The sequence below is a fragment of the Aythya ferina genome (assembly GCF_964211825.1).
Source record: "Aythya ferina genome assembly, chromosome: 3".
In the NCBI taxonomy this organism is placed as follows: Eukaryota; Metazoa; Chordata; class Aves; order Anseriformes; family Anatidae; genus Aythya; species Aythya ferina.
Genome location: NC_140298.1, coordinates 80,755,314 through 80,779,585, shown reverse-complemented (window position 1 = coordinate 80,779,585; position 24,272 = coordinate 80,755,314). Strand labels below are relative to the sequence as shown.

The window sequence follows — 24,272 nt, the reverse complement described above, 5'->3', positions numbered from 1 at the left end:
AATATTTAGATAAGTACAAAATAAATGTAGCACATGTACAAGAAGCACCAAGTTTACTCAGTTGACCAAAGATTTTCTCCTGGTGTTCAATGACTTAGATATTTAACAAACTTCAACAGTTCAGGACAAAAGTTTTTATTAGTATCAGATCCATTTTCTTTTCTTTTAGGGGACAGTGGTTTGACCACTTCTAAGAATAAAGCAAAATGCACCACTTGGGCCATGTTCCAGAATTTCTGCTCCCCCTTAAAAGCATGTGTATGGACTGAGCAAGATCTTGTTATGGGAGCCTTACAAAATCACTGGAAGAATAATAATTGAGGGGAGTAAAGTGAAAGGGTATCTGCCAGGTCACAGTGCTCCTATGTATTTTCATAGATACACTTGGACAATCATAAGCTTTCAGAAAACTGACAGTTTGAAAATGATCAGTAGACTTTGGCTGAAGCTTTGAAAACATTTTCCTTGAAGTTTATTTCATGAAGTGCAGATGTGACAGCATGTCCAGTCAATATATTTGCTGTTTGGGCACTTAAGCAGCATGTAAAATAAGAACAAAGTAGGCATCTTTTAATCTTATTAGTGTTGGTCCACAAAGGAATGTGACTAACTCTTTCATTGAGAAAGATAAATATGATGAATTTATAGGTTCTAAATTATGACCTTTTTGACCAGCTGCTCAGAATGCACTATTTCAGGTTTTTGTTTTGCAATGACTTTTCTTTTTATTTATTTCTTTTGCTATTTGAGTTATTCGTTATAGTAAAAAAAATTAAGAAATCAAATTGAAATGCTGTTTATTTTTCAAAATAAAAATTTTCAATCAATCATAAAGCCTTAAAAAACTTTATGTGAGAATTGAAATAACAGGCAAGGCAAACTGAAAAATCTGGAAACCTTTATAAAATGGAATTTCAAAATTCTGCACGGGTATGTTTTTATTGTTTGGTTCCACAATTTTAATACCAATCTTTTATTTATGTATATTTTTTTGTTTCCAAGTTTATAGTTATACTTTATTTTCTGAATTTATTTCAATTGACAGATCATTAAATTTTTATAAGTAGTATGTAACCTTTAATTATTCATTTTTACCAATATTAATTTGTAGTTTACTTACAAGAATCAATAATTTATAGAATTTATTATTATTGAATATAAAAGCTTCTTGTGTTTTGTTTTTCTCCATAGATGTTGTGAATCATCATCATGATAAAATGATGCATATATTCTCTAATTGCTTATCACATCTTACTAATCAATGGAAAACAAAAAGCATAAAGACTTTTACTGGAAGTTTACTACTGTACCTCACAAGACAAACCAGAATAACCCTGTGGGCAGACACATCGCTCAATCAAGTAAGCCTGAGGAGTCATTCCAGACACAGTGCCACTTTCAGCAACTTCCATTGAGATCTCAGAAATCCTGAAAAAAAAAAAAAGAAAAAAAAGTGGAGGAGTAAATATCTCTAATAAGAGTAATGAAGCACTAACTCAAAACCAGTTAGTTCATAGTCAGCTAGTACACGGATTTACTTAGCTGTCTGTAGGCTTCTTCATCTACAGGAGATAAAACAATTTTCCTAAGGAAATAGCAAAGCTATCAATACCTCCAGCCTCATAGCCTCATTGTCCATTTCCAGACAATCACATAAATACATTTTCTAATTGATTCTACTTTTTTTTTTTTTTTAAATCTCTTTTCAGTGAAACTATTAACAACAGCTGAAATCTGATTCTTCATTCAGAGGGACTTGTTAAGAAATCGAAGTTGCATACTAAATGCAGTTCCAATTCATGATACTCAGAGGTACAGCAGTAAAATTGCTCAGTACATGATCTTTTGATGAGGAAACTATTTAAAAATATCTATCCCCTGCAACTAAAACAGTCTAGCAAGCTCTAGAGCAGACTTCAAAGTACAGATTTCGTTTGCCTTTCTTTGCTGTAGCCAGAGCTATGGCCAGATATCCATGTTTTCTTAGGATCACCTAGATACAGAAACAATTTAAAGCAAACAAAAAATCCTACCACACAGGCATCCAGCATTATCAGAAATGGTTACATTTCATGATGGAGCATCCAACACTAACTTTTGAAATATTTATTTGCTTTAATAACAATATCATTGCTGTCCCCCCACCTATCCTCCCCCCCCCGCCGCTCCCTGTCTTTCCAGCATGCATGCTGACCTGCCATTAATTTGTTTAAAAGAATATTGTGATCTGAAACCCCTACAAGTTTTTGATAAATAAGGAGGTTAGAATAGTGTAAAATTTTAAAACTTCAAATGAAATGCCAAACTAAGAGAAAATGTTGAAGAATATGTGAATAGCTAGCTGAATAATCATAGATAATGCTGTTACATCAGGTGTCTGTGCATAGGGTTAATGCACAGAAAGTCACAGAAATGCTCGTGTTCTGTTCATGCTCATAGCCTGCTCATTTACTCCCCAAACTTGATTACTGAGCTACTGTGGCACTGTTCTGCACATCAGCCCATAGGCACTGATGTCAGGATGACCATAGGAAAAGCAAAAGCTCACTGCTGGGGAGTTTTCAAAAGCTCACTACTGGGGAGTTTTGTGAGTGAATGTAGGTGATCAGAACTATACCTTTTAATACCTTGTGTCAAAGCAAAATCCCCCAATCATCTACTAATGTTAACCCTGTGCTATCTTCTTACCACTTGAAGAAAGGGGTGGTTCAGTGGAGCAGGGAAATTGAAAAACAAAACAAAACAAAAGATCAAAATAGAAAACTGAAAATAAAGAGGGCAAAACATTTAGATCTGATGTGTCAATGTAAGCATATATTGAAATCTCTGTACATTTAATAGAGAAACAAAACAAAACATGCCTCCCCATCACCTTCAAGGCTCAGGCAATGGTCTGTGTGCTGCAGAAAAACTATTTACTGTCAGAAAGCTGAATTTACATAATAATATACTCTGGGACCACAAAGCTACCTGTTGTTTGTGTGAAAATGTTACTTAAGGAAGGTCAGGCTTGGCTGATTCTTGGAACATGTCTAATAGGAAGCAGTCTAGCTAGCAACTGCTATCTGATCAGTGTCAGGGATATTGAAATAATTCACAGTCAAATTGAAAGCATACTTCCAATTGAAACTAATTTATTATCACAGCCCAGTTGCCTGCAAAGCAAAACAAAATCTAATAAAAGAAATGTTTCAATTTAGAGTGGTGAATGTGAAAATGAGGGCAACAAAATGAACACTATAGGAGAAAAATGTTTGGCTTTGGATTCTGAGCAGAAATCTCTAAATCACTAGTAATGCTGCAGCCTTGAAGAAAGAAAAAAAAAGCCCAAAGTTATATAGCTTAACATTGTTGCTAAGCTATATAATTAACACCAGAATTGGGCTATTTTTATTTTTCTATCACCTGCCACTGCTTTACTTTTGAATGCTTTTCCTATGGTTTATTATTTATCTGCATCTTTTAAACTCTGAAATTGAAATTAAAACATGCTTAAAAAATTAAAAGGATTTAATATATCGTATTTTCTTAATGCCATCACAGTTTTCCTTGCCTTATACTTTTCCACTACACACAGTCAGGTAGAAAGAGAAATTTTAGCTGTTTATAAACTTGCATAACACACACTATTTATACAAATGTTTTATTGTAAGTCATTTAATTCAAACATATGTTTAAAGTTGAGCACATGCTTAAATATTGTCTTTAGAGAGTCTCAGCCTATTTTTAATAAAAGCCTGCAATTCTTATTCAAACTAATATCCCACTAACCTTTATGAACATTTTGGGGAATTTACTTTGTGGTCTTAAGCAAAACTTCCTTTTAAGTAATTCAAGGTATTAACTTGAAAAAAATAATAATGCACTCCAGATGCTTATTTTCTACTTATAGTCTCAGATGCCATGTGATGAGTATTGCCTATGTAAGTAGACAGAAATCATAAAAATCTGTTGTAATATAACCACCTCCAAAATCAAACACATTATTATATGTGAGGTTATGACTTCAGATGGAGAGTTGTCAGAGAGAAGAGCTGAACTCTTCACTAAATTCTGCTGTCATATAAAATGTTACGTTGTGAAATGTGATGTTGTAAAAATACATTTTGGTTCTCTAAGTGCCACCCTGCAGACCTGCTCTGAAACAGAAGTCATTTTGTTCTGTTAAATCCTCATTACTAGGTAAGCTTGATAAAATGGTGGCGTACTACAATGCAGGTGTAGATCAGACATGATAAGATGATTATATACATCTCAGAACAAAATCATGAAAATGAAATTTCATTTTAGTAACTTTGATTACAGTGCTTGAGCTGGGACAGCATTCAGCTTTTTCTTCCACAACTCAATTAGGATCTGTAGTATACAAAAGGAAGGGTGTGCAGAAACAGACCCAAAACATGGATAATGCTTCTCAAATTTTCCATGTCACATTGGAGTTACACACCTCTTTCCAATAAGAATTCCTTGTACTTGTAATACAATATTCTAAATGGAGTATGCCAAAAATAAATGAGATCAATGCAAAACGTTCATGGCGTCTGTTAATACTTAGTATTGACGCAGTGCAAGATGGATAAAAAAACACTTTATATTTGGTGTCTTACAAAGCTGCATTATACATGCACCTACTATTCACTCTCATAAACTTAAAAGTGCATGTTACTACTGACATGCTTGTAACATAGAAATATAGAAATAATTTTAGCCTATCACTTTCATGATAGAATTATAAAAAGGACCTCTGGAGACCTTCCTTTGGAGTTTATCTCCAATTATTCCTGTGTCCTTGCTATCTTTTTTTTTTTTTTTTTTTTTCTTGCTAAGGCTATTGTGATTTCATTACCAAATCATTTAGGAATAGTCTATACAACCAGAACTTCTTTACCCCCAGAAAGTTCTCTCTCATGTCTAATGTAAATCTTTCCAGATGAAGTTCAAGCTCATTTCTTTTTTTAAACTCATCCACCATGGCAACAGAGAACTGATTCTTTTCTTTCTCTTTGTGGCAACATTTTATACATCTTAAGGCAGATTCTAATTTCTGAATAAATGTGGTTCTTTACATCTTCTCTCACGGGTCACATTTTCTGACCTCTGATAATGTTCACTGTCCTCCTCTAAATGCTTTAATCATTTTTTCAAAGCCGGATGCTTAGACTTTTCTAGTGGTGGCTGTAATTAAAAGATTAATTCCTTGCACTTTGCAGAATGTTCCTGTTTATACATCCAGGTAGAATATTTGCATTTCTCAATAAGCATATTATTACAGAATCATGTACATCTGGCAATATGCTGTAAACAACAGACCTTCTTTGAAGAATAGGAACTTAGCAGTTCCTTGTTTATATATTTTGTTCAATTGACTACTCCTTTCAAAGTATGAACTCTTACAGTTAACCTTTAGACTGTAGCCAGATTTTTGTATTATGCCTCTTATATTGCTATCTGATATGTTTATATTGCTTCCTAATTTCATGTTCACTTCAAATTTAGTAAGCATTGTCTTTATTTCATCATCTGACTTACTAATGATTAAACTGAGAAGAAAATATTGAATTTATCTGCTCCTAATATATTTGGTTAAGTACCATTTCAGTAAAGGCACACTCTGTTCCTCTGACTTTATTTCAGTTCCAACTTGCAAGAAAAAAAATCTTCATATGCTAACATTTACATTTAATTACAGCATCTTTTCAAAAAGTGAATATTTAAAACGATACTTTGGGATTGTTTCAAGATGTCTGCTTACATGCATTTCTTCTTCAAGGGTACTGAAAATAAAGTTTTCATTTGCCTATTATGATTTATATTTTCTGTCACATAAAATCCCCCTCTCTACCATCTTCTGCTATGCTGAACACTAACTCCTGTTCACCTAGTAACTGCTTAAGTTTTGAATAAAAATTCTGTTGGGAAGCTCTATCACTTTATCTGTGACCACTGTACTATTTCAGACTACTATTGCATGAAAGAGTTACCTGCTCTGCCTCATGATATTGCCATGAGTAGCCTTAATAAGAATGTAATGAACATCATACAACACATTCAGGAAGTCTTCCCGGGATACAGCTCTATTTGGTCTTGAGTCATCTCCAAAATGTTTCCAGGTGAAATCTGCCTGGGACACCGTCCTATTGACTCCTGGGTTATCATGATAATATTCCCAGGGCACAGTGTTTTTTCCTCTTTGGTCATCTCCATAATATTCCCATTCATGCTGAAAGACAACAAACACAGATAATTCTATAATTATTAATGGTATTAAAAAGAACCAGTTGCTTATGTTATGGAAAAAAACAGATAGAAGCATTACCTCTGTCATCTCTATCTCATGCCTTGTCAGCTGCCCAATCAGAGGGGCTGCCATATGCCGGGCAATAATTCTTGTATGGGTGGGAGGGCCACCTCTGATGATCACTTGGGGGTAGTAAGTAGTAAAACCTGTTTCTTCTCGTGCTTCAAAGTAGATTGCATATTTCAGTTTCCCTCCATAAGCAGTCAGCTAACAAAGCAAAACACAAAGTACAAAAAGAAATCTCATTTTCAGTTAGCTAAAAATAAATTCCTGGGTATATGTAGGAACTAGATACACTCTGCACATAATCTGATGAATGCATTTGTAGTATAAAATAGTAGTAAGTGTTTGGGGAACTATCTGGGAATAAGGGCTGTGTTCAAAAATACCCATCATCAATTTGTCATTGTACTACACATTGTATTAAACAACAACAAAAAAACAAGTGTTAGCTATTTCTTTTTGTTTGTTGTAGTGTTCCCAGAAGTTTGTGTTTAGAAAAAGGAACATCTACACACTCCTAAGACAAACCAAGAAGTATAAAAAGTCCAAAATAAAACGTAAATACAGAGGTGCACAATAATAACCTTCAAAAGAAGGTTTATTTCAGTCATTTTTTCCTCTGTGACTTACAAAGATCTGGCATTGTATCTTAAAATGGAAAGAAACAAAAAGTTACAAGAGAGTTATATTAGTTAATGAAGCTTATTTTTTTAATTAAGGTTTTTATGACAAAATATATCCTGTAGAAAATAGTACATGTGAATACCTATTTTAAAACAGTGTTTGTTACAGACTTACAGATTTCCATGGTAATGGAGACAAGTACTTTCTACTGTGTGATGACATGCCCAGTGGAAGGGAAAAAAAGGTATTGTGAAACACAAATATATAACACAAGAATATGTAAAACCATGTCAGTATTCAGTGGAATCTAATGTTTACCTTTCGTCCTTCAAACTGTTCTGGAAGTCTCCAGTAAACAGGTTCTGAACGGAGAACTTGCATCACTTGCTCTATATTTGCTACTATTTCAGGAGGCTGGAATGCTATCCCTGAAAGAGTGCTGTGCTGAAGGTTTTCATCCACCAATGGCAGAATAGTTTGCTCTGGTTTCAAGGTCACCTATGCATGTTCAAAAGAATCAAGAAGAAAATCAAGACTGTTTTTCCCCATGAAAGAATATCAATGTTAGTCTTTACATTTTAACTCTTAAAAAAATGTTGCTAGGGAATTTCATTTCACATCATGAGCCATTTGTCAAAAAACGGTCTTATTACTCCTTCAGATACGGAGAAAGGGTGTTAATAATGACTTCTCCCTCAAGCTTTTTGCATCCTGTCCTCATGTTAACGAAGAATGTACTAGTTTTATTAGTGACTGATCCAATTAATTTTATTAATGTGATTTTCATAGTGCTATTTCAGTCTTGGGCCTCCTTTGTTCAGAGTGTGAGAAACATACATTACAATGAAGCATACATCTCACCAACGCTTATCATACATCACTAGGTTTTGTGGAACACAGCGTCTGATCCCTTTGTACTTTTATGCAATAGTCAAGCTAAGTGTTCTATGATTAATGCAGACAGTGAGGGCTCAGGGTTTATGCAACCAAATTCAGATCTAATAAAAACATAAGGATGCTATGTAGATGTTTGTAAGTTGTTTTTTTTTTTTTTTTTTTTTTTTTTTTGACTTGTTGAGTCACAATAGCCTGATACAAAAATCATTAATTTTGATCAAAAACTGTAATAATTGCCTTAGTAATTCTGTGCAGATAAAAGTATCACAGAAAGGGATGGTATCAAAAGTGCTGCCTCCTAAAGAGCTAGGAAATGGAAGAAAACTAATTCAGAATCTTATCCCTAACAGTCATCCCATCAACAGACTGTTCATGAGATAGGGATCAGGTAGTGAGGAATCACCCAAGCTCTGTGCTGTACTTTAAGCATTTTGGTATTTCCATTTACATCAGCATCTATGCACTGACCAGGCATTGAAGCATTCCCAGTAATTGCCATCCCTAAGTGAGGTTTCCTGAGTTCCTACAATAACTGTACTTAGACATCAAGAAAGTGGTCAACAAATTTGAATTCCAGAAAAGCCTTTCCCTTAATGCCATATAGCACAACATTCACTTGTCTAAATATGTCTAATGGCATTTGAGGCACCTGAGAGCATTTGAAATGGCCACTAGCAGGTGGAAGAATCCACTGTCACCCAATTTACAATTTTGAATCAATTCTGAAATAGATCAGAGTTCCAAAAAACAGATGAGATGTGTACATACACTTGTTTAGATGTGAGCATAAATATGAGAGTAAATACTGAGAAACTGAGACACACAACATGATCAGGAGGTTTAAATTATCTTTTTGCATTGTGCTGCCACAAAGATCAAAGCGCAATTTTCTAGAACTGTTGCTGTCATGAAACTTGACTAAATTTTATAACTTAATAGCCTTTTACAGCCTTTCCTCTCCATCCTACCGGCATATGATTGGCAAAACTTAAATAGTGAGAAAAACTGGGCCAGATCATTATATATTGCTTCATCCAGTGGGAAAGGAAAGATGTGCTATTGGCTTGAATGATGATGAAAAGAATGGGTGCCTTTCAACTGAGAGACGTGAACCCTTTAGCAAGAGATTGCACCTCGATGATATTCACCCTAAGGTACTGTTATCCAATTGATGCTTGCGGATGAAACAAGTCAGGGTATTGGCTGATTTTCACTAGGCAGACTTTCCCTCTACAGTTGACGTGTAGATGTGACAGACTATACGCAAGGACTGAACAAGACTTTTTTTTTTTTGGTTTGAATGCAACTAGGAGCTGGCACAGCAGCAATGAAGAGCAGTGGTCTCAATGTGTGTTTTGTGCTTACTGTATAGATAAATGGAGACATTCAGTCTGTCTTACTTGACAGTCTGGCATAGGTCTCAAGGCCCTTTTCCACTCGAGGGTTGAGAGCTCTTTGTTTGCTCTGATGGTCTACACCCTCCCATCCCAAATTTAAATATAGCAGCATATTCAGTAGGCTCTTTTAAAAATAATAGTAAGTTTTTAAAAAGCAATGAAAATAAATTGCTTAGTTGAACTATGGAAAATCTATGCTGGATAAGTACCTACAACCCTTGAATACACCTGGGTAAACTGTGCATCATATACCAGGGATTATGTTACAATGCACTAGAACACATAATTTCTCCACACATCTAACTTGCCCTTTCCTAGGTTTAACAGCTTTACTTTGGCTTGACATCTGCTATCCTATCACTAGTTTTCTCATCTACTTAATTACTTTTAATGCTTTGACCCGGTTTGTCTAATGGAACATACTACTCTCTCCACTTCTCAAAGAGGAAAATGACTGCTTAAATGTTTGGCCATTTTCTAGCTACCTCTCAGTGCCTGACTAAAAGATGCCAGCAGGAAGCAACATTATCACATTACATGGCTCAGCAGTTCACTACTCACCCACACACGGATCAGCCCCCTTGCCTCACTGCACTGTGTAGTCAGGCCAAAGCAATAGCAACTGCTGCAGCCAAGTGGGTTTCTGGCAGAGAGACCAAATGTGCCAGGCTTGCACCTGTCACAGTGGACACCTTCCACATTAACCTGGAACAGAAAGAACATCAGAAAAAAATAGGAGGGGAAAAGGGAATGAGAAAAAAGCCTTATTTAGAGGCAATAATAAGAAAAATAAAATTGAACAGTATTAATAATGGTGCAAAATTAAATCATAAGTGTAAGGAAATATTCAAGGAGCTTTACAGCTTTCTATCACATGTGTATGCAAATATATAAATTAATATAACAGAGACATTTGCATTTGTTTCCACTGAGTAACTCTGAGCAATGGATGCTGGCTGCTTAATGACAACTGCAAGCATGGAAACATCACATGGAACTTTGGATATGGCAAGCTCAATAACTGATTGATATGATAAGAAAAAAAAATACGTCCTTCTGAAACTGCCAGGGTTAATCAAACTTTTTTTTTTTTTTTCATAGGAATTAGTTTTGACAAATTAAAGTATTTAAAGTACTGTACTAAATGTTCTTGCTGAGAAACATACTTTAATGGAAATATTCTAGAGAAAAGCTTTTCCCTCTCCATCTGATTGTTTTCCACATCATTGAACTGTATTAATAAGGCTGAAATGTTTCACTGTTGTAATGTCAGTGCTTTTATTTTCATTTTTCAATTAGTCCAAATAAAAAGCTATACCAGATAGGGCTAGATACATGTTAATTTATCCATGACACTTTAAAATTGTTCTCATACCAAGAACACGGTATTTTAAAAAATTACCAATATAAACGCAATGGTTGTCTTTTTTTTTTTTTTTTTTTTTTTTTTCTTGACAGTAATACCAAGAAGGCAATCTAAACAACAAAATCAACTTTCCAAACTTATAAAGAAACCAACACTGTCCCTGAGGATTTACCATTTTTAACCCTCTTCTCCACATGTAACAATGAGCAAATATGCTTACACTGTATTTAGCTTAGATTTTGATGCTTTTTGTCAGGACTGACAAAAGGAGCTCCCAAGGCTTTCAAAGCACATTTTTTCCAGCTATAACAGCAGGTTTAAGTAGCATTTATTACCCTTTTATAAAGATTTTGTATCTTCAATATATAACTCTTTCAGAAAAGTTAGTCAAAATGTTAACCAACCCTAGATTTAAACTCTGAAGAAAAAAAAGGCAAACAAAAATATGTTGACTTAATGCAGTAGTATTTGATCATTTTTCTGTCATAAATTGTGAGTTTTATTTGCTTTGCATTGTTTCATATCAATGTGGTTTCTCATCATTAAACATCAGTTAAAAATATATTATTAATTTGCATTCACAGAAACATAGAGCAATATTCTGCCTTAAAAGAACTAAAAATGAAACATTTCTATTTAAAAATGACATAAAACTCCATTATTTCTATTTAGTGCTTGCAGGACCTACAAGAAAGACACTGACAAACTGGAGCTAACTCAGAAAAGCGCCACCAAGATGGTTAGGGGGGCTGGAGCACATCATATACAAGGAGAAGTTGAAATAATTGAGACACTTCTATTTTTCCCTTTCAGTGGATGACATAGGACAGATAGCACTGCTCATTAGTCTGAGAAACAACTTTTTCTCAGACTGCCTTTGCCAACAATTCACTCACTTCAGACTTGTTATGGTCCAGTCATCAAATGAATCAGGATTTAGGAAACAGAACATGATATGTTCTTTTCAAACACACCAGAGAAATGGGAGGGCGGTCAAGCAGTTTGCACAGAGGTTGTAGAATCTCCATCCTTGGAAATAATACCTCAGCAGTCTCTTTCAAACAAGGGGCTGACCTTGATGATCTTCCTTGGTCCCTTCCAACCTAATTGGTTCTACAGTTGAGCCTATGCTTTAAACTCAGAATGAAGTGACTGGTGTGCAATTAGCAAAAGAATTACCTGGCAATTATATCATTAAAATTCATCTTTCCATTTTACTAGCTCTTTGTACCAGGGCAATCCCTGAAGAAGAACAAATTAAAATCACAAAAGGAATCTCTTAAGGTCATTTTTAAAAACTTCCTCCCTGAGGAGGATCAATGCTAGATCAGGCTAATCACTAGCAAATGTTTGAAAACCTGCAAGAATGGGAATTTTACAACCTGTCTGGATAATCTGTTTTAATGCTGCGTGACCCTCCTAGTGATTTTTTCCCCAATATCCAATCCAAAATTCCCAAGCTGCCATATGCAGCTGTCATGCTTAGCACATCTTTTGCTACTATAAAAAAGGACTCAAATCCATCACGTTTGCAGTGACACTTTAAAGTTGCTGTAGGCTGCTATTGCATTTTTCCTCAGCTTCTTTTATCTATTTATTTAATTGCAGACAAGAAGAGTCCGGCTCCCTCAGTATATATTTAAAGATCATCTGCTTTAAGTTTCATTTTAGCCCTTCTCAGCATTCTTGTGTCAAAACTTAAAAGTGCCATTTCCAAATGCAGTCTTATAAGCTCTGAGTAGAGGAGGATAAAGACTTGCCTTCATCTGCTGGCCAATCTCTTCCCTAATCAGCTCAGTATGCAGTTTGCCTTCCCCCTGTACTTGGCTCTGGTGAGGCTGCACCTCAAATAGTGTGTTCAGTTTTTGGGTCCCTTACTACAAAAAAGACGTGTCCAGAGAAGGGCAACAAATCTGGTGAAGGGCCTGGAACACAAGTCTTATGGGGAATGGCTGAGGAAACAGGCCTAGAGAAAAGGAAGCTCAGGGGAGACATATCACTCTCTACAACTACCTCTATGGATTTCATTTCTACTGTTCAGTACGTCAATGTCTACTTCCTTCAAATCAGCAATATCCTCAAATCTGCTGATGGTGAATCCTGTCCCATCACCTGGGTCAATGATGAAGACATTGGCCCTAGGCCAACTCTGCTTGGCGGTTACCAAACTGTGCTTGGCTGTTCTGGATTCAAATCACCCTTTAAGCCCAGTAATCCAGACAATTTTCAACCCACATAAGTGTGCAGTTCTTCTAAGAACAATTCCAAATAAGAAGGGTGTGGACGATGATTTCAAAAGTCTTACTGAAGTCACCACTTCAGTGATCTCGTATTGTATGCAATCTACTCAGAAGAAGAGATACTATTGCAGCGAATTCTACTCATTTTACTGATCGGTGTTGACTCCCTCTAAGACAAGGTACTATAAAGAAGTAGCTCTGTGGCATATTGTTATTACTGATGTGTTTGCTTTTAATTTGCCAAATGTCTGAACAAGAATCATATTGAATGTTTTAAATTGGCAATAGTTCTGTAAGACCAAGAAGCAATATAAAGGCAGAGAAGAGCCTAAGAGGATGCTATCCTGGCAAGTGTCAGTGTGTGAGAAAACAACTGATGAGCAATTAAGTCTTTATGTTAGACTCCTCCCACAACAATTAGCAAATGCACTACGACAAACAACTAGCTTTGTTTGCAGGCATTGTAAAAATAACCAAGTACAAATGCCAAGGAATTTTGGAGTGAATTTCTCAGCGTCAATAAGATCAGCTTACAACCTTTATTGTCCTACCTTGCAGTTGCATTGGCCAGTACGATCAACACATGAGCATTTCCCCAACTCTGTCTCACAGGTCTGTGGATCAGTCCCTGAGTGGACACACTGACAAGCAATACATTGCGGATAGTTCCAGTAACCCAACCTGCACTCAGTGCATTTATCCCCTGAGAATTCTGGGCGGCAGAAGCAACAGCCTGTATTTAAGTCACACTGAGAACTTAGGGCTCCAACGGGGCTGCAGTCACAGGACTGAAAAGAGAAACAAGGAGAAAATTTCAGCTTTGCTCTGAAAAACAAACAACAACAAAACAAAAAGCATACAAAAACAACAACAAGAAAAAAAAAAAAAACAACACCCACAACACAGATCTTTCAAGTACTGACAAATAGTTTTTACACAGCAATGAACTTCCACTGTCCAAATGTAATTTATCAATTATATGGCTAGGCATCTATCTTTATTCAACAAGGGTCTAGCAATTACACTAAAAACACTAAAAATTATACTTAAAACATTTATAATGCTATTTTTTTTTTTTTTTTTTGAACACATTTTACTTATGACTGATAAATTAGGCAGTGAGGTAAAATGAAATAAATCCAACATGATCAAGGACAACTCTGCAGACAAAGTTAACCTAAGAATTTTAAATGCCCTCTAAAAAGTTCTTTCTATGCAAGTCCGATGCAGGGCATGTTCAGACCACTTTACTAAAACTGGAATTGCTCAGGAGCAGGGGTCCCAGTGGAATCTAGTGCATTGATTATTATTAATCCATCAGGCTAACTACCTAACTTCTGATAGTTACCTAGATAGCTAGGTAACTGTCAAGAAGGACTCTTAGATGATAGCAATTTATATGGTATGGAATACCGATATTTAGTCTTCTGGTGTACTAGGAAGTAAACTTGCTCACAGAACAAGAGTTTCACAGGCAGGCATGCAGAGAAATATGTAATTTTCCAAGGGATCTAGATATTCAGTACAGAAGCAAGTAGCTGAGAAAGCTGCAGGCTCCTGAAGAACAGAAGAATCCCTCAATGCTATTACTGTGACTGTACTACAAAGTTAGCACAGGACATTCACTGTGATCACTGGCGTGACAAGAATCTCATATGAATAAGTTCAGCTTGCAGTAGCAAACTCGGTGCCAGCAGTACAGGTTACCACAGTAACTGACATGGATAGACTTGCTAAAATTAAGGACACAAAGCTGAAAAAGAGAGGAGGAAAATGAATCTACATTTTCTAAGAAAATTTGTTTATTATATGAGTATTTACAGCACGTTTTTTCTGCTCTGAAAAGACCATTTATAAAGGAAGTGATTATACAAGAAATATTCAAATTCAATTTTTACTGAATGCAAGAGAAATTGTTTAACTACTGGTTAAATGTTAGACTGCCAGACAACTACCTAACCTAAGAAATGAAACCTTGTGACAGAAAGAACCTTATTCTACAAGATACATTTGAACATAAAGCTTAGAAAGCAAGTTGTTCACCATACACTGAAATAGTTCAGTGTACAACGTCAAAACCTAAATTACAATCAGTTGTTATGTGTGTTTTGCAAGCAAGCAATTTTATGTAAAGCTCTCTATCCTCCTGATTTACAACAGCTCTGGAAATCTTCTACAAAGAGTATGAGCGGGAGATTCACATCTCACTTTGCAGAAATTAGCTGCAACATACTGAAAGAGATGTGGGCTGATAGATCATTATTAATTTAGATGGTGCCATGGAACTGCCATACTAATGTGCTCACATAAAAGACAATCAGAGAATATACTCCAGAGCTCAAACAGAGGTCTTCAACCTCATTAGGCTGGCTTCAGAAGCCAAGAGTCTATATCACAGCAGCACAACAGAGGTTTCACAAGAGGAGTTTTCTATACATATAGAAAAGAAAACGTTCTTGATAATTAGTTTGCAACCTCAGCTACATGACAAACAGGCTTTTAAGAAAGTGCATTAATAGCCATGTTCAGGCAAGACAGTTTTTTGGAGTAATTGCAGCACTACTATAAATACCTCGTCATCAATAAGAAAGGCAGAGAGAAGGCATTTGAACTTAACAAAACATTCATTGTCACTAGTTTTCAGCCTTAACTGAATACTGTTCCCCTTAACTCAGGAGTATGATGTTATCAATAGCTTTCATGGCCTCTGTGATACACTATTATTGTTTTCCTATTTCTTGTCCCTCCTTCCCACCCCTTCAGACTTTTTCAAAACTTGGTCGAACACTGGAGTAAGAAGGATTTACAGGCTAATAAAAAGACTTATTTTCCTTTTAAAAAAAATAGTAAGAAAACACATTTTACAGCTAAAGTTGCTGTTTATTTTCTTCTCTCTTCACTGTCTCTTAGGCACAAGTTGAAGCCCTTCCCAAGTCAAATTCAAGTATAAATCCCCACTGACATCACAGCTAGGGCTAAAGTAAATTTATTCTGTAAAGGCACTCTCAGTTACCTGAAGCTATATGTCTCTGCCATGTATAATATTTTGGTAATTTCCTCAATCATGTTAAACACAGCTATAACAACAGAAATCAGTCTCGAGCAGGGCACAGATTGAGCATGACAGAAGTACAGTATAATCAGGGTGTTTGGTGTTACAGGCTGCATACCCGAGAGAGGGAGTCTGTTGCACTCCGCAAAAGATCACCAACACTAAAACCATAGTCTGACTGACACCAGAACTTGCAATGCAGAGACAAACAATGATGTACAAACCTAAAACTGTGTCCCAGCTACAAACTACTATATTAACCCAATGGGAAAGAGGCAACACACAGAGAGAAAATAAAGATCTGCTCACCTTGCAACCACGGACAATGTCGTGGCCCCAGTGATTTGGTGCGCACTTGTCACACATCTCTCCAATGGTATTGGGAGGGCAGATACAGCGGCCACTGACAGGATCGCAGTTATTACCGAAGCGTGAACAGTCGCAGGCTTCATGGAAGACAGAAAAAAAAAAATAGAGTAGAGTGAAAGTTACCCCTTTACGTGACATCCGGAAAACAGGCTGTAACATGGTTAGGATCATTCCACCACAGACTGTACTGTGCAGTGAACTCCCAGTTATCTACAGAGATAGACAGGCAGGAAAGGCAGGGTAAACCCAGAGAAACTAAAACCAGAACCAGTGCAGCTGAGCTAACTGAGTTTGAAGGAATTACAAAGAGAACAGCGTATGAAAAAGTAAGGCCCTGACTGTGGAAGGGCAGAGCCATCTAACAGAGTGCATTCCCACGACATAGCTGCCTGAGCATTGCTGGTTCGACCTAATGATCTCTTGAAGTCCCTTCCAGGCCACGCTGTCTTGTGCAAGAGGCAACCTCTTGGCAGCCTCTGGGCCCTCTGTGCAGGGAACCTGCATGTTATGCCACCTCTCCCACCACTCTGAGCCCATTTCCTGAAATTTTTGCTGCTGTAAACAGATTTTTCTTATAGGGCAGAAAAGAGGTCTCAATTTCTTTTTTTTTTTTTTTTTTTGCATCTTATTCCTTTTTTCAGACTACATCATTCTGTATCCTCTTCTCACCAACACTTCCTAATCATTTGGGTCTTAGAGAAACTCTTTAGCTTGATTCATTTTCTTTCTGCAATAAATTTGTGAGAGAGAGATCTGGAGAAAGAGGCAGACTGTGTGAGCAACGTATTAAAAATGGAACTGGGAACACTGGAAGTAGACAAGGTACTTTCTCCCAGTAACCAGAAAACAACTGAATAATGAGCACATGCCCTGTCGTCATGCTCTCTGCTTATACTATGCATTCTCTGGTCTCTGCCTCTCACATCTGTGTAACAACTATTCCTCACAGATTTAAATACAGCTTTCATACTCAAGTACACAGTTAGGAAAAGTCTGTATATAAGCAGAAAAAAATCAGTGGAATGTATGATAAAATCAAGGATTCTTTTTCTAAGCACCATGAATGTGCTACAGCTCTGTCAGTGGGACAACAATGTCTTCAAAGAAAACTGGAATTCTTTGTAGATTTTATTCAATTAAAATAATTTGGGTTTGGAAGTGGTTCCAAAAGTGGCCTTTGATATTAAGGCATTTATTAAGGGAACAATTCATTGGTGACAAATGCAGATTCAAAGTATACAAGTGACTAGTTATGGAACACAAGACACCGAGTTGTTTTGAGGAGCAGAACTGGTGCGTATTTATTTGCATACCCACCCTCAACATTACCCCTGAGATCAGAGCAAAAGCATCATAGGCAACTTACCACTTTCTGAGAACTAATCTGTCCCTTAGTATGATTACAGGACAGTGTAACATAATGCTCCACTGCTGAGGGCTGCATTTGTGTTCTTCGCCTTTATGATACAAAATAGTTTGATGCCCCTTGCATCAGTGTTGCCCCATGATGTGAGTGTTCAAGAGGCATTTGGATAATGCCTTCAGTAACATGCTTTAACTTTTGGTTAGCCCTGAAGTGGTCAGGCCACATGATCTTTGTAGATCCCTTCCAGCTGAACTATTCTATTTTAAAGTAAAGGCAGGTAATGAAAGAGGTGCAAAGATGGAACTCATACATCTGTATTTCAAACAATTTCAAACAACTTAATTTTTCCCCACCAGTGCTTCTAAAATGAGGTAACTAATGCAAAGAAGATGGTAAGTTTTGCCTCAGTCTTGCCAAAACAAGATGTGAAAACATGCTACACAGAATCTTTTAACACAATGTGGGTTGCAGATGTTTCAGAAATACATCTCACATTGGGAGACTAAAGTTTTTGAATGTAACTTCTAAGGACTTCCAGTTCTTAGCCAAAATGGATTCAAAAGGTATGGGGAATGGGGGATGTGTGATACAGCAATAGTTTTTGTGTTTTTTATCATCATTAAAATAAAATAATATGGATAAAAATATACAAAACATTTGCTGCAAGCAATAGTGAAATAGGAATTTCTCTTGTATCTGTACTACCAGAATGTCAACACTAACTGATGATTCTTTAAATTTTGGTTTTGTTTTGAACTTTATGATTTTTATTGGACAAATATCAACTTACATTTCTTTTGGATAAAAGCTAGATAAAAGAGGTATAATATTTTATTCAATACTTAACCGTCACTCTAGTATTCATTTTTGTGCAATTCCTTCTTAGCATTATTTGATGTACTTCTATTAAATTTATCGTTTTCTCTGTGATTCATAATTTAATTTTTATTTTTATTATTTTTTTTTATTTCTTGTCATTTGAAGGAATAGATGAAAAGCCTACTATAAATAAATGAGGAATAAACAGCATTTTGAAAACAGAATTCCTCTCCATCTGTTGTAGTTACTTTGGAATTTCTAAAAAATCTAATTTTCTTTAGCATGTTTAGCTGTTGAGGTTATTTAGAATACTTGATGACCACAGGCAGATACATTTTAATTTAAAATATTATTTGGATTTACACTACTTTCCCATGTCATCGGTGTTCCTTAAACTTGGTCTTTAAATGTCTGATAAATGAGCAGTTAAAATCATAATGTGAAATCTTGTTAATTGCCCTTATTTCCCTTTTCCAACTGTACAAAATTAACATTCTGTAATATTTCACAATAGTGATGTGCTTTTAAACTGTGAAATATTAGAATAAGAGAGTAATCATTAAGATCATCTATAGTTGTGTGTTGTTTTTTTTTTTTGTTGTTGTTTTGTTTGTTTGCTTGTTTTTATCTCCCTCTCCATTTATGTGCTAAGATGCTTAGGACTGCAGATATCATTTGCAATTTATTTCAAGCTCTTTCAGTGCCTCAGTGAGCCTGTGAACCAACCCTTCCCTTTTCCATGGTACCATGGTACTTTATAACATGGTAAACATTTTCTTAGCCCTTCCCTCTCATGGAAGACAATACCATAGAGTAATGTTTTAAGTTCTGATCTGTAAACCAGCATGGCTCAAGGTTTATCAGCTTTACAAGTGAAGATGAGTGTTGCTGCACAGATGTGGGTCTCAAGGCCTAGAAGTTTCTTCCATTAAAAAAGGTAGTAAAAAAGGCAGAGAGCCAGGCTTGCTGCTTCTACTGCTTGCCTGAAGGAAAACGATGAGGACTAGGGTACTGGGGATGGTGATTACTGGTTCTGGAAAGAATACCACTGCTTTGGCCTGAAGAATGACAGCAGCAATGTCCTTGGTTTGTCAGCACTCAGCCATCAGCAAGGAATGCATTGTAGGGCCATCACCACCACTCTGTCATCCCAGCAGCCAACTTCACTAGACAAATATCTACAGTTCCTGTGATCAGACCTAAATGAATCTATGAGACGTTAAAAATACAGCAAAGATTAAGTATTTCTCTGTGAGAACACCTATGGGCTAGATTATTTTTGATCTAGCAGCCTGTATTGCTTTAAGGACAGAAAGGATTTGTTTCAATGTTTGACCTTATTTCCAAAAGAACAAACACAAATGTAAAGAAGTGTCTGGAAATATTTAACGTCTGATGCTAGAATTTCAGCATCTGGAAGAGCACACTTTTCCCGTACTTACACAATGGACGTAGTAGAGGTTTTTATCTGAAAATCTTGTTGTACACAAGAAGTATACAAGTAAGCAATACTCTAAATATTACTGTACAGAAATTTAATAAAAAAGGATCAACTTTGTAAGGACAGTGAAAAAATTTGGGATAAAACTAGAATCATAGAATCATTCAGGTTGGAAAAGACCTCTATTCACATCCCTTCAAGCTGACATGAATTCATAAGCACCTTAATCAGCCTTCTAGGATATCCTTGCCATAACTAAATTAGAGGAACTTTTTGGGCAGAAAGTACTTGGAGAAAAAGACACCCCTGTTCATTCTAAACATATGTATCATATGTAACATATGTAGCAGGAATATATAGTAAAATAGCAGGAATAGCTTCGATCTTTTCTTTTTGCCAATTACACTCCTTGCCAATTGACTGATTTACAAGGCTGTCTATGGAAACACCTACCTGCCAGGAAATTTGTTAAGTAATCCAAAACCAGTCAACTTAGTAAGAAAAGAAATAGATAAATAAATAAATAAATCTGCAATTGACCACAAAGAATTTACATACGAGTACAGCCTCCTTCTTCGAAGTTGTAAAACCCATGAGCACAGCGGTCACACTTCTTTCCTGTCACTCCTGGCTGGCAATAACACTGCCCATCTCCATCACAGTCAAAGGACTTGGAACCAAATGAGTTGCAGTTGCAGGGAACACATCCCCTTGAAGACTGTAAGCCAAATGTTTCAGGCTGCCACGAAGAAAGGAAGAACAATTAGTACATGGAAGGATTACCAGGAGAAAAAAGGAAAAGCTGAGGGTGTATGGAGACCAGGGTGATTTTTTCCTCTTGAACACTAAAATGCTACTCATAACAAATTGAATTATAGGAGTGAAACAGGGGGTAAGGGCACTATACCCTACACAGATGAAAAAGAATAAAAATTTCAGAATGTTACCTAATGTTATAATGAATGTTCCGTAGGCAACATACCTCCTATGAGGTTGTGTTTCCTTAAGTATGATTTCAACAAGGTTTTTATGTATGATCTTCAGACTGGCTTTCAGAAACTTTTCACTTAACCTAAGTGGAACGATGGAGCTATACGTTGGTGTCTGGCTTGTAAGATTATGTTAGGTAGAGTTAATTTCTAAGAAAATGAACAAAAATTCTTAGCTATGAATGGACATTGATTCAACCAAACTCTACTTGTTCAGAGACTCTCTATCTCCTTTGACCATGGGCAATGGCCATATACAGTATTCTGTAACTTGAGGATGTTTCTTCTGAGTAATTCTCAGGAATAACTTTAGAAGAATGTGGATAGAATGCATTTGTTTGCATTAAAAGCAAATGATGGGAATTACTTATTTGAGATAAAAACTGTCTTTGGGATAAGTGTAAGTGTAAGAATGAGATTCTTACAGTGCCTTCAGAATTACAGGAGATGTCATCAATTATAGTAATAGACTTCTCTGTGAGCTCAAATAGTAGAATGCAGAAAAGTATACTTGCAAAGAAGGGAAGACATCTTCATGTATATACTGCAGTACAGACTTCCTCACGAATCTTCTAACCTAAAGGCTGTATGGTTATTACAGAGGCCCCTAAGAGTACACTGTACTTGTTATTTATTTATTTATTTTTGAGTTCAGTCTTGAGCTAGAATGATTTAAGATGCAATTACTTTTCTACCTTTTTTTTTCCTCACAAGTATGATGATTCTCAGAGAATACTGAAATCTATATCCTGTTAATAGCTTAAGTTGAATTTGATATTAAAACATTCAATAGCAAAAATCTATCAGAAAGTTTGCTAGGAAAGTAAAATGTTAAAAATGAGATATTAAAAAAATAAATTAAATCAATGGTAATGAATATGAATGGACTGAAGTGGAAGATAATTACCTTTACTGTGTACTACTGCATGACACAAACATGTGCTGTTTGGTTTTTAACCTAGTCTAGATCTGTACAAATTTTTCAAGTTTGCACTGTACAGACTTATATTTTCCATGAGTTTGCTTCCACAATTGAACACCTAATTTCCTGTATAGGTGGAATCCCAGAGAATTCAGCAGGTTTCCACATAAAAGTTCTCAACCCTGAGCTCTGAGATTAATATTGAGGTTTCACATTCCCACAGAGAACTGACCAACATGCATCAGAATACAGGACCACACATACCACATGCAGCCAGGGTTTGGCCTGAAGACTCATGCAAAACTAAGCAAATGCTTGATTATACACAGAATAAGGAATTACCCTGATCTTCATTTCCAAGTTCTATAATGAAATGTTTTGCCAATTACATGCTTCAGCTTGACAGAACACAGTGTATCAGAGCGAAAGGAATACTCAAACTCATGTAATTAAATTCCAATGTTCAATTAAATATACAGACTATCTCTAAAGATTTCTTCTGCACATGAAGAAAATCTCAGAACTGCGAATATGCAAAAACCTCAGGACAGACAATCAGATTAATACAGTGAAGCAAACAATGCACAGCATGCAGCTCAGCTCTCAATACAAAGTTTGATAGGATCTAATAAATTCTGTTTATAATGGTGAAAAACAGAAAAACAGTCCAATACACTAGCACTCCACACTGCATGAAGCAAGAAAAGATCACTAGCATGCTGGGTTGTATTCTGTGATGAGCTTTGCAGAGTGAAAAACATTTTGATCAGTCATGCAGACCCCCAAGATAAGTCTCCACGTTGAGCCCTCAGCAAAGCTTGTTTATACACAGAAACTCTGAGAATCACATCTACTGAACAATAGGTAAGATCCTGGATGACAACAAAGAAACACAATAAATTTTCTGAGTATTGTATTATATTGTGTCCCTGCACCAGTGTATGTTGAGTATTTGTGTGGGCAATATAGTTATGTAATTTACGTTAAATATGTAAAAGCTCACATTCACCAAAGGAATCCATACAAGCAAACAAGGCATGAATCCTGGAGTCTGAGTGAGGAAGACTGCCAGGTATTTTTCAAACAAGATGCCTTTGGTAGCAGGGGAGAAAAAAAAGAAAAACAAAGAAACAAACAAAACAAACAAAACAAAAAAAAAAAAACAAACAAAAAAAAAAACACAAAAATCACCACATACTTAAAGCACTGCTCAGCTAGAAGCAGTTGCATCATAATTACATCATGTTAGGATTATAAAAGAGTTTCTTCACTGGTATGTGACAAACGATGATAAGTGATAAACAATGAATACTACTATTATTTTGTGAATTGTATTCAAGTAGCTAGCACTTGGCCTGGTCAAAATAAAAAATGGTTCAAACTGTCCATATTCACAAGTGAGAACTTTAAACAAGTCATGTTTGATGTTTCAAGGATGGATCTTAACACTTTGCCTCTGGAGCTGATTCTTCTCATGAACTTGTAACTTTGGTTCTTGAATCATTAGAGAAGGAACTTTTGCTCTGCTGAAGGCCATGAATATCCCACTGATTTCACTGATGTATTACCCATACATGTTATGCATACTACTTTTTTTTTTTTTTTTTTTTTTTAAAAAAAAAAAAAAGTAGCACAAAAGATTGTGCTGCTCTTGGACTTATTCTGGTATTTGACTTCTGGCCTGTATTGATATTTGCACTATGCCAAATCCTGGATGTGGGAAAGTACCCTGAACGGCAGCCTATTTTCTGTGTCTGTGTGTTCCTCGATAAGTTCATGTATTGTAGCACATTTATTTAAAGGGGGAAAACAAAGCAAAGCGAAACAAAACAAACCAACCAAACTAACAAACAAACAAAACCACCACACACCACAAGCAAATATGAGGTTTCAGCCCATGCAATGCACACGGTTTGTGATTACCGGAGTAGCAGGCCGGTATGCGCCCCGTGGGCACCCACTGGCACTGCTGAAGCCCCATCTGCGAGGGGGGACTCGGATCTGCTGACTGCTTCGTGCATTTTCTTTCAATTTAGGCACCTGTCTGCTGATTTCACAGCGTTTGCCCATGAATCCTGATTTGCAGATACATCTTCCTGACATATCACATTGCAGTGACATGGATCCTAATGCACTGCAGCCACAGGGTATACAAAACAGCTTTTCTGGGGCCCAGAAGTAGCTGGGCTTTAAGAATGGAAAGTAAACACTGTTAGAAAGTAGAGGCAGTGAAACTACACTGAACAAAGCAGGAATACACAGGAATAAAGGCAATAGTAAACATAGATTAATTCCAAGCAACAGACAATATTGTATTAACAAGTCTGATATATTTTATATGTATGCTATACTATGTGTGGCAGATTTTATTGATACCAGTGATTTGGTATCAAAAGAGATGCCAGAAGAGAATGTTCTCCCCTGGAAAACCACGTCAAAAATTATGCAGCTTAAAGGGTGAAAATTATTCTTGTGGTTTTTACAGAAAT

The 24,272-nt window shown here is 36.2% G+C and overlaps 1 protein-coding gene across 11 annotated transcripts in view; it reads right to left on the bottom strand.

The window, feature by feature from the left end:
• LAMA2 (laminin subunit alpha 2) overlaps positions 1–24,272 on the bottom strand; it is a 376,777-nt gene that overhangs the window by 112,716 nt on the left and 239,789 nt on the right. For 7 of the 11 annotated variants that reach the window (XM_084516212.1, XM_084516216.1, XM_084516217.1 and 4 more), the window contains exons 21-29: positions 23,707–23,970; positions 20,431–20,611; positions 16,187–16,323; positions 13,377–13,613; positions 9,781–9,924; positions 7,244–7,423; positions 6,317–6,505; positions 5,982–6,220; positions 1,311–1,428 (exon numbers count right to left, since the gene is read on the bottom strand). In XM_084516212.1, the coding sequence (XP_084372338.1) occupies positions 1,311–1,428; positions 5,982–6,220; positions 6,317–6,505; positions 7,244–7,423; positions 9,781–9,924; positions 13,377–13,613; positions 16,187–16,323; positions 20,431–20,611; positions 23,707–23,970 (1,689 nt within the window). The remainder of the gene's footprint in view (positions 1–1,310; positions 1,429–5,981; positions 6,221–6,316; positions 6,506–7,243; positions 7,424–9,780; positions 9,925–13,376; positions 13,614–16,186; positions 16,324–20,430; positions 20,612–23,706; positions 23,971–24,272) is intronic. The other 4 variants (XM_084516218.1, XM_084516219.1, XM_084516210.1 and 1 more) reach the window with 1 other exon arrangement.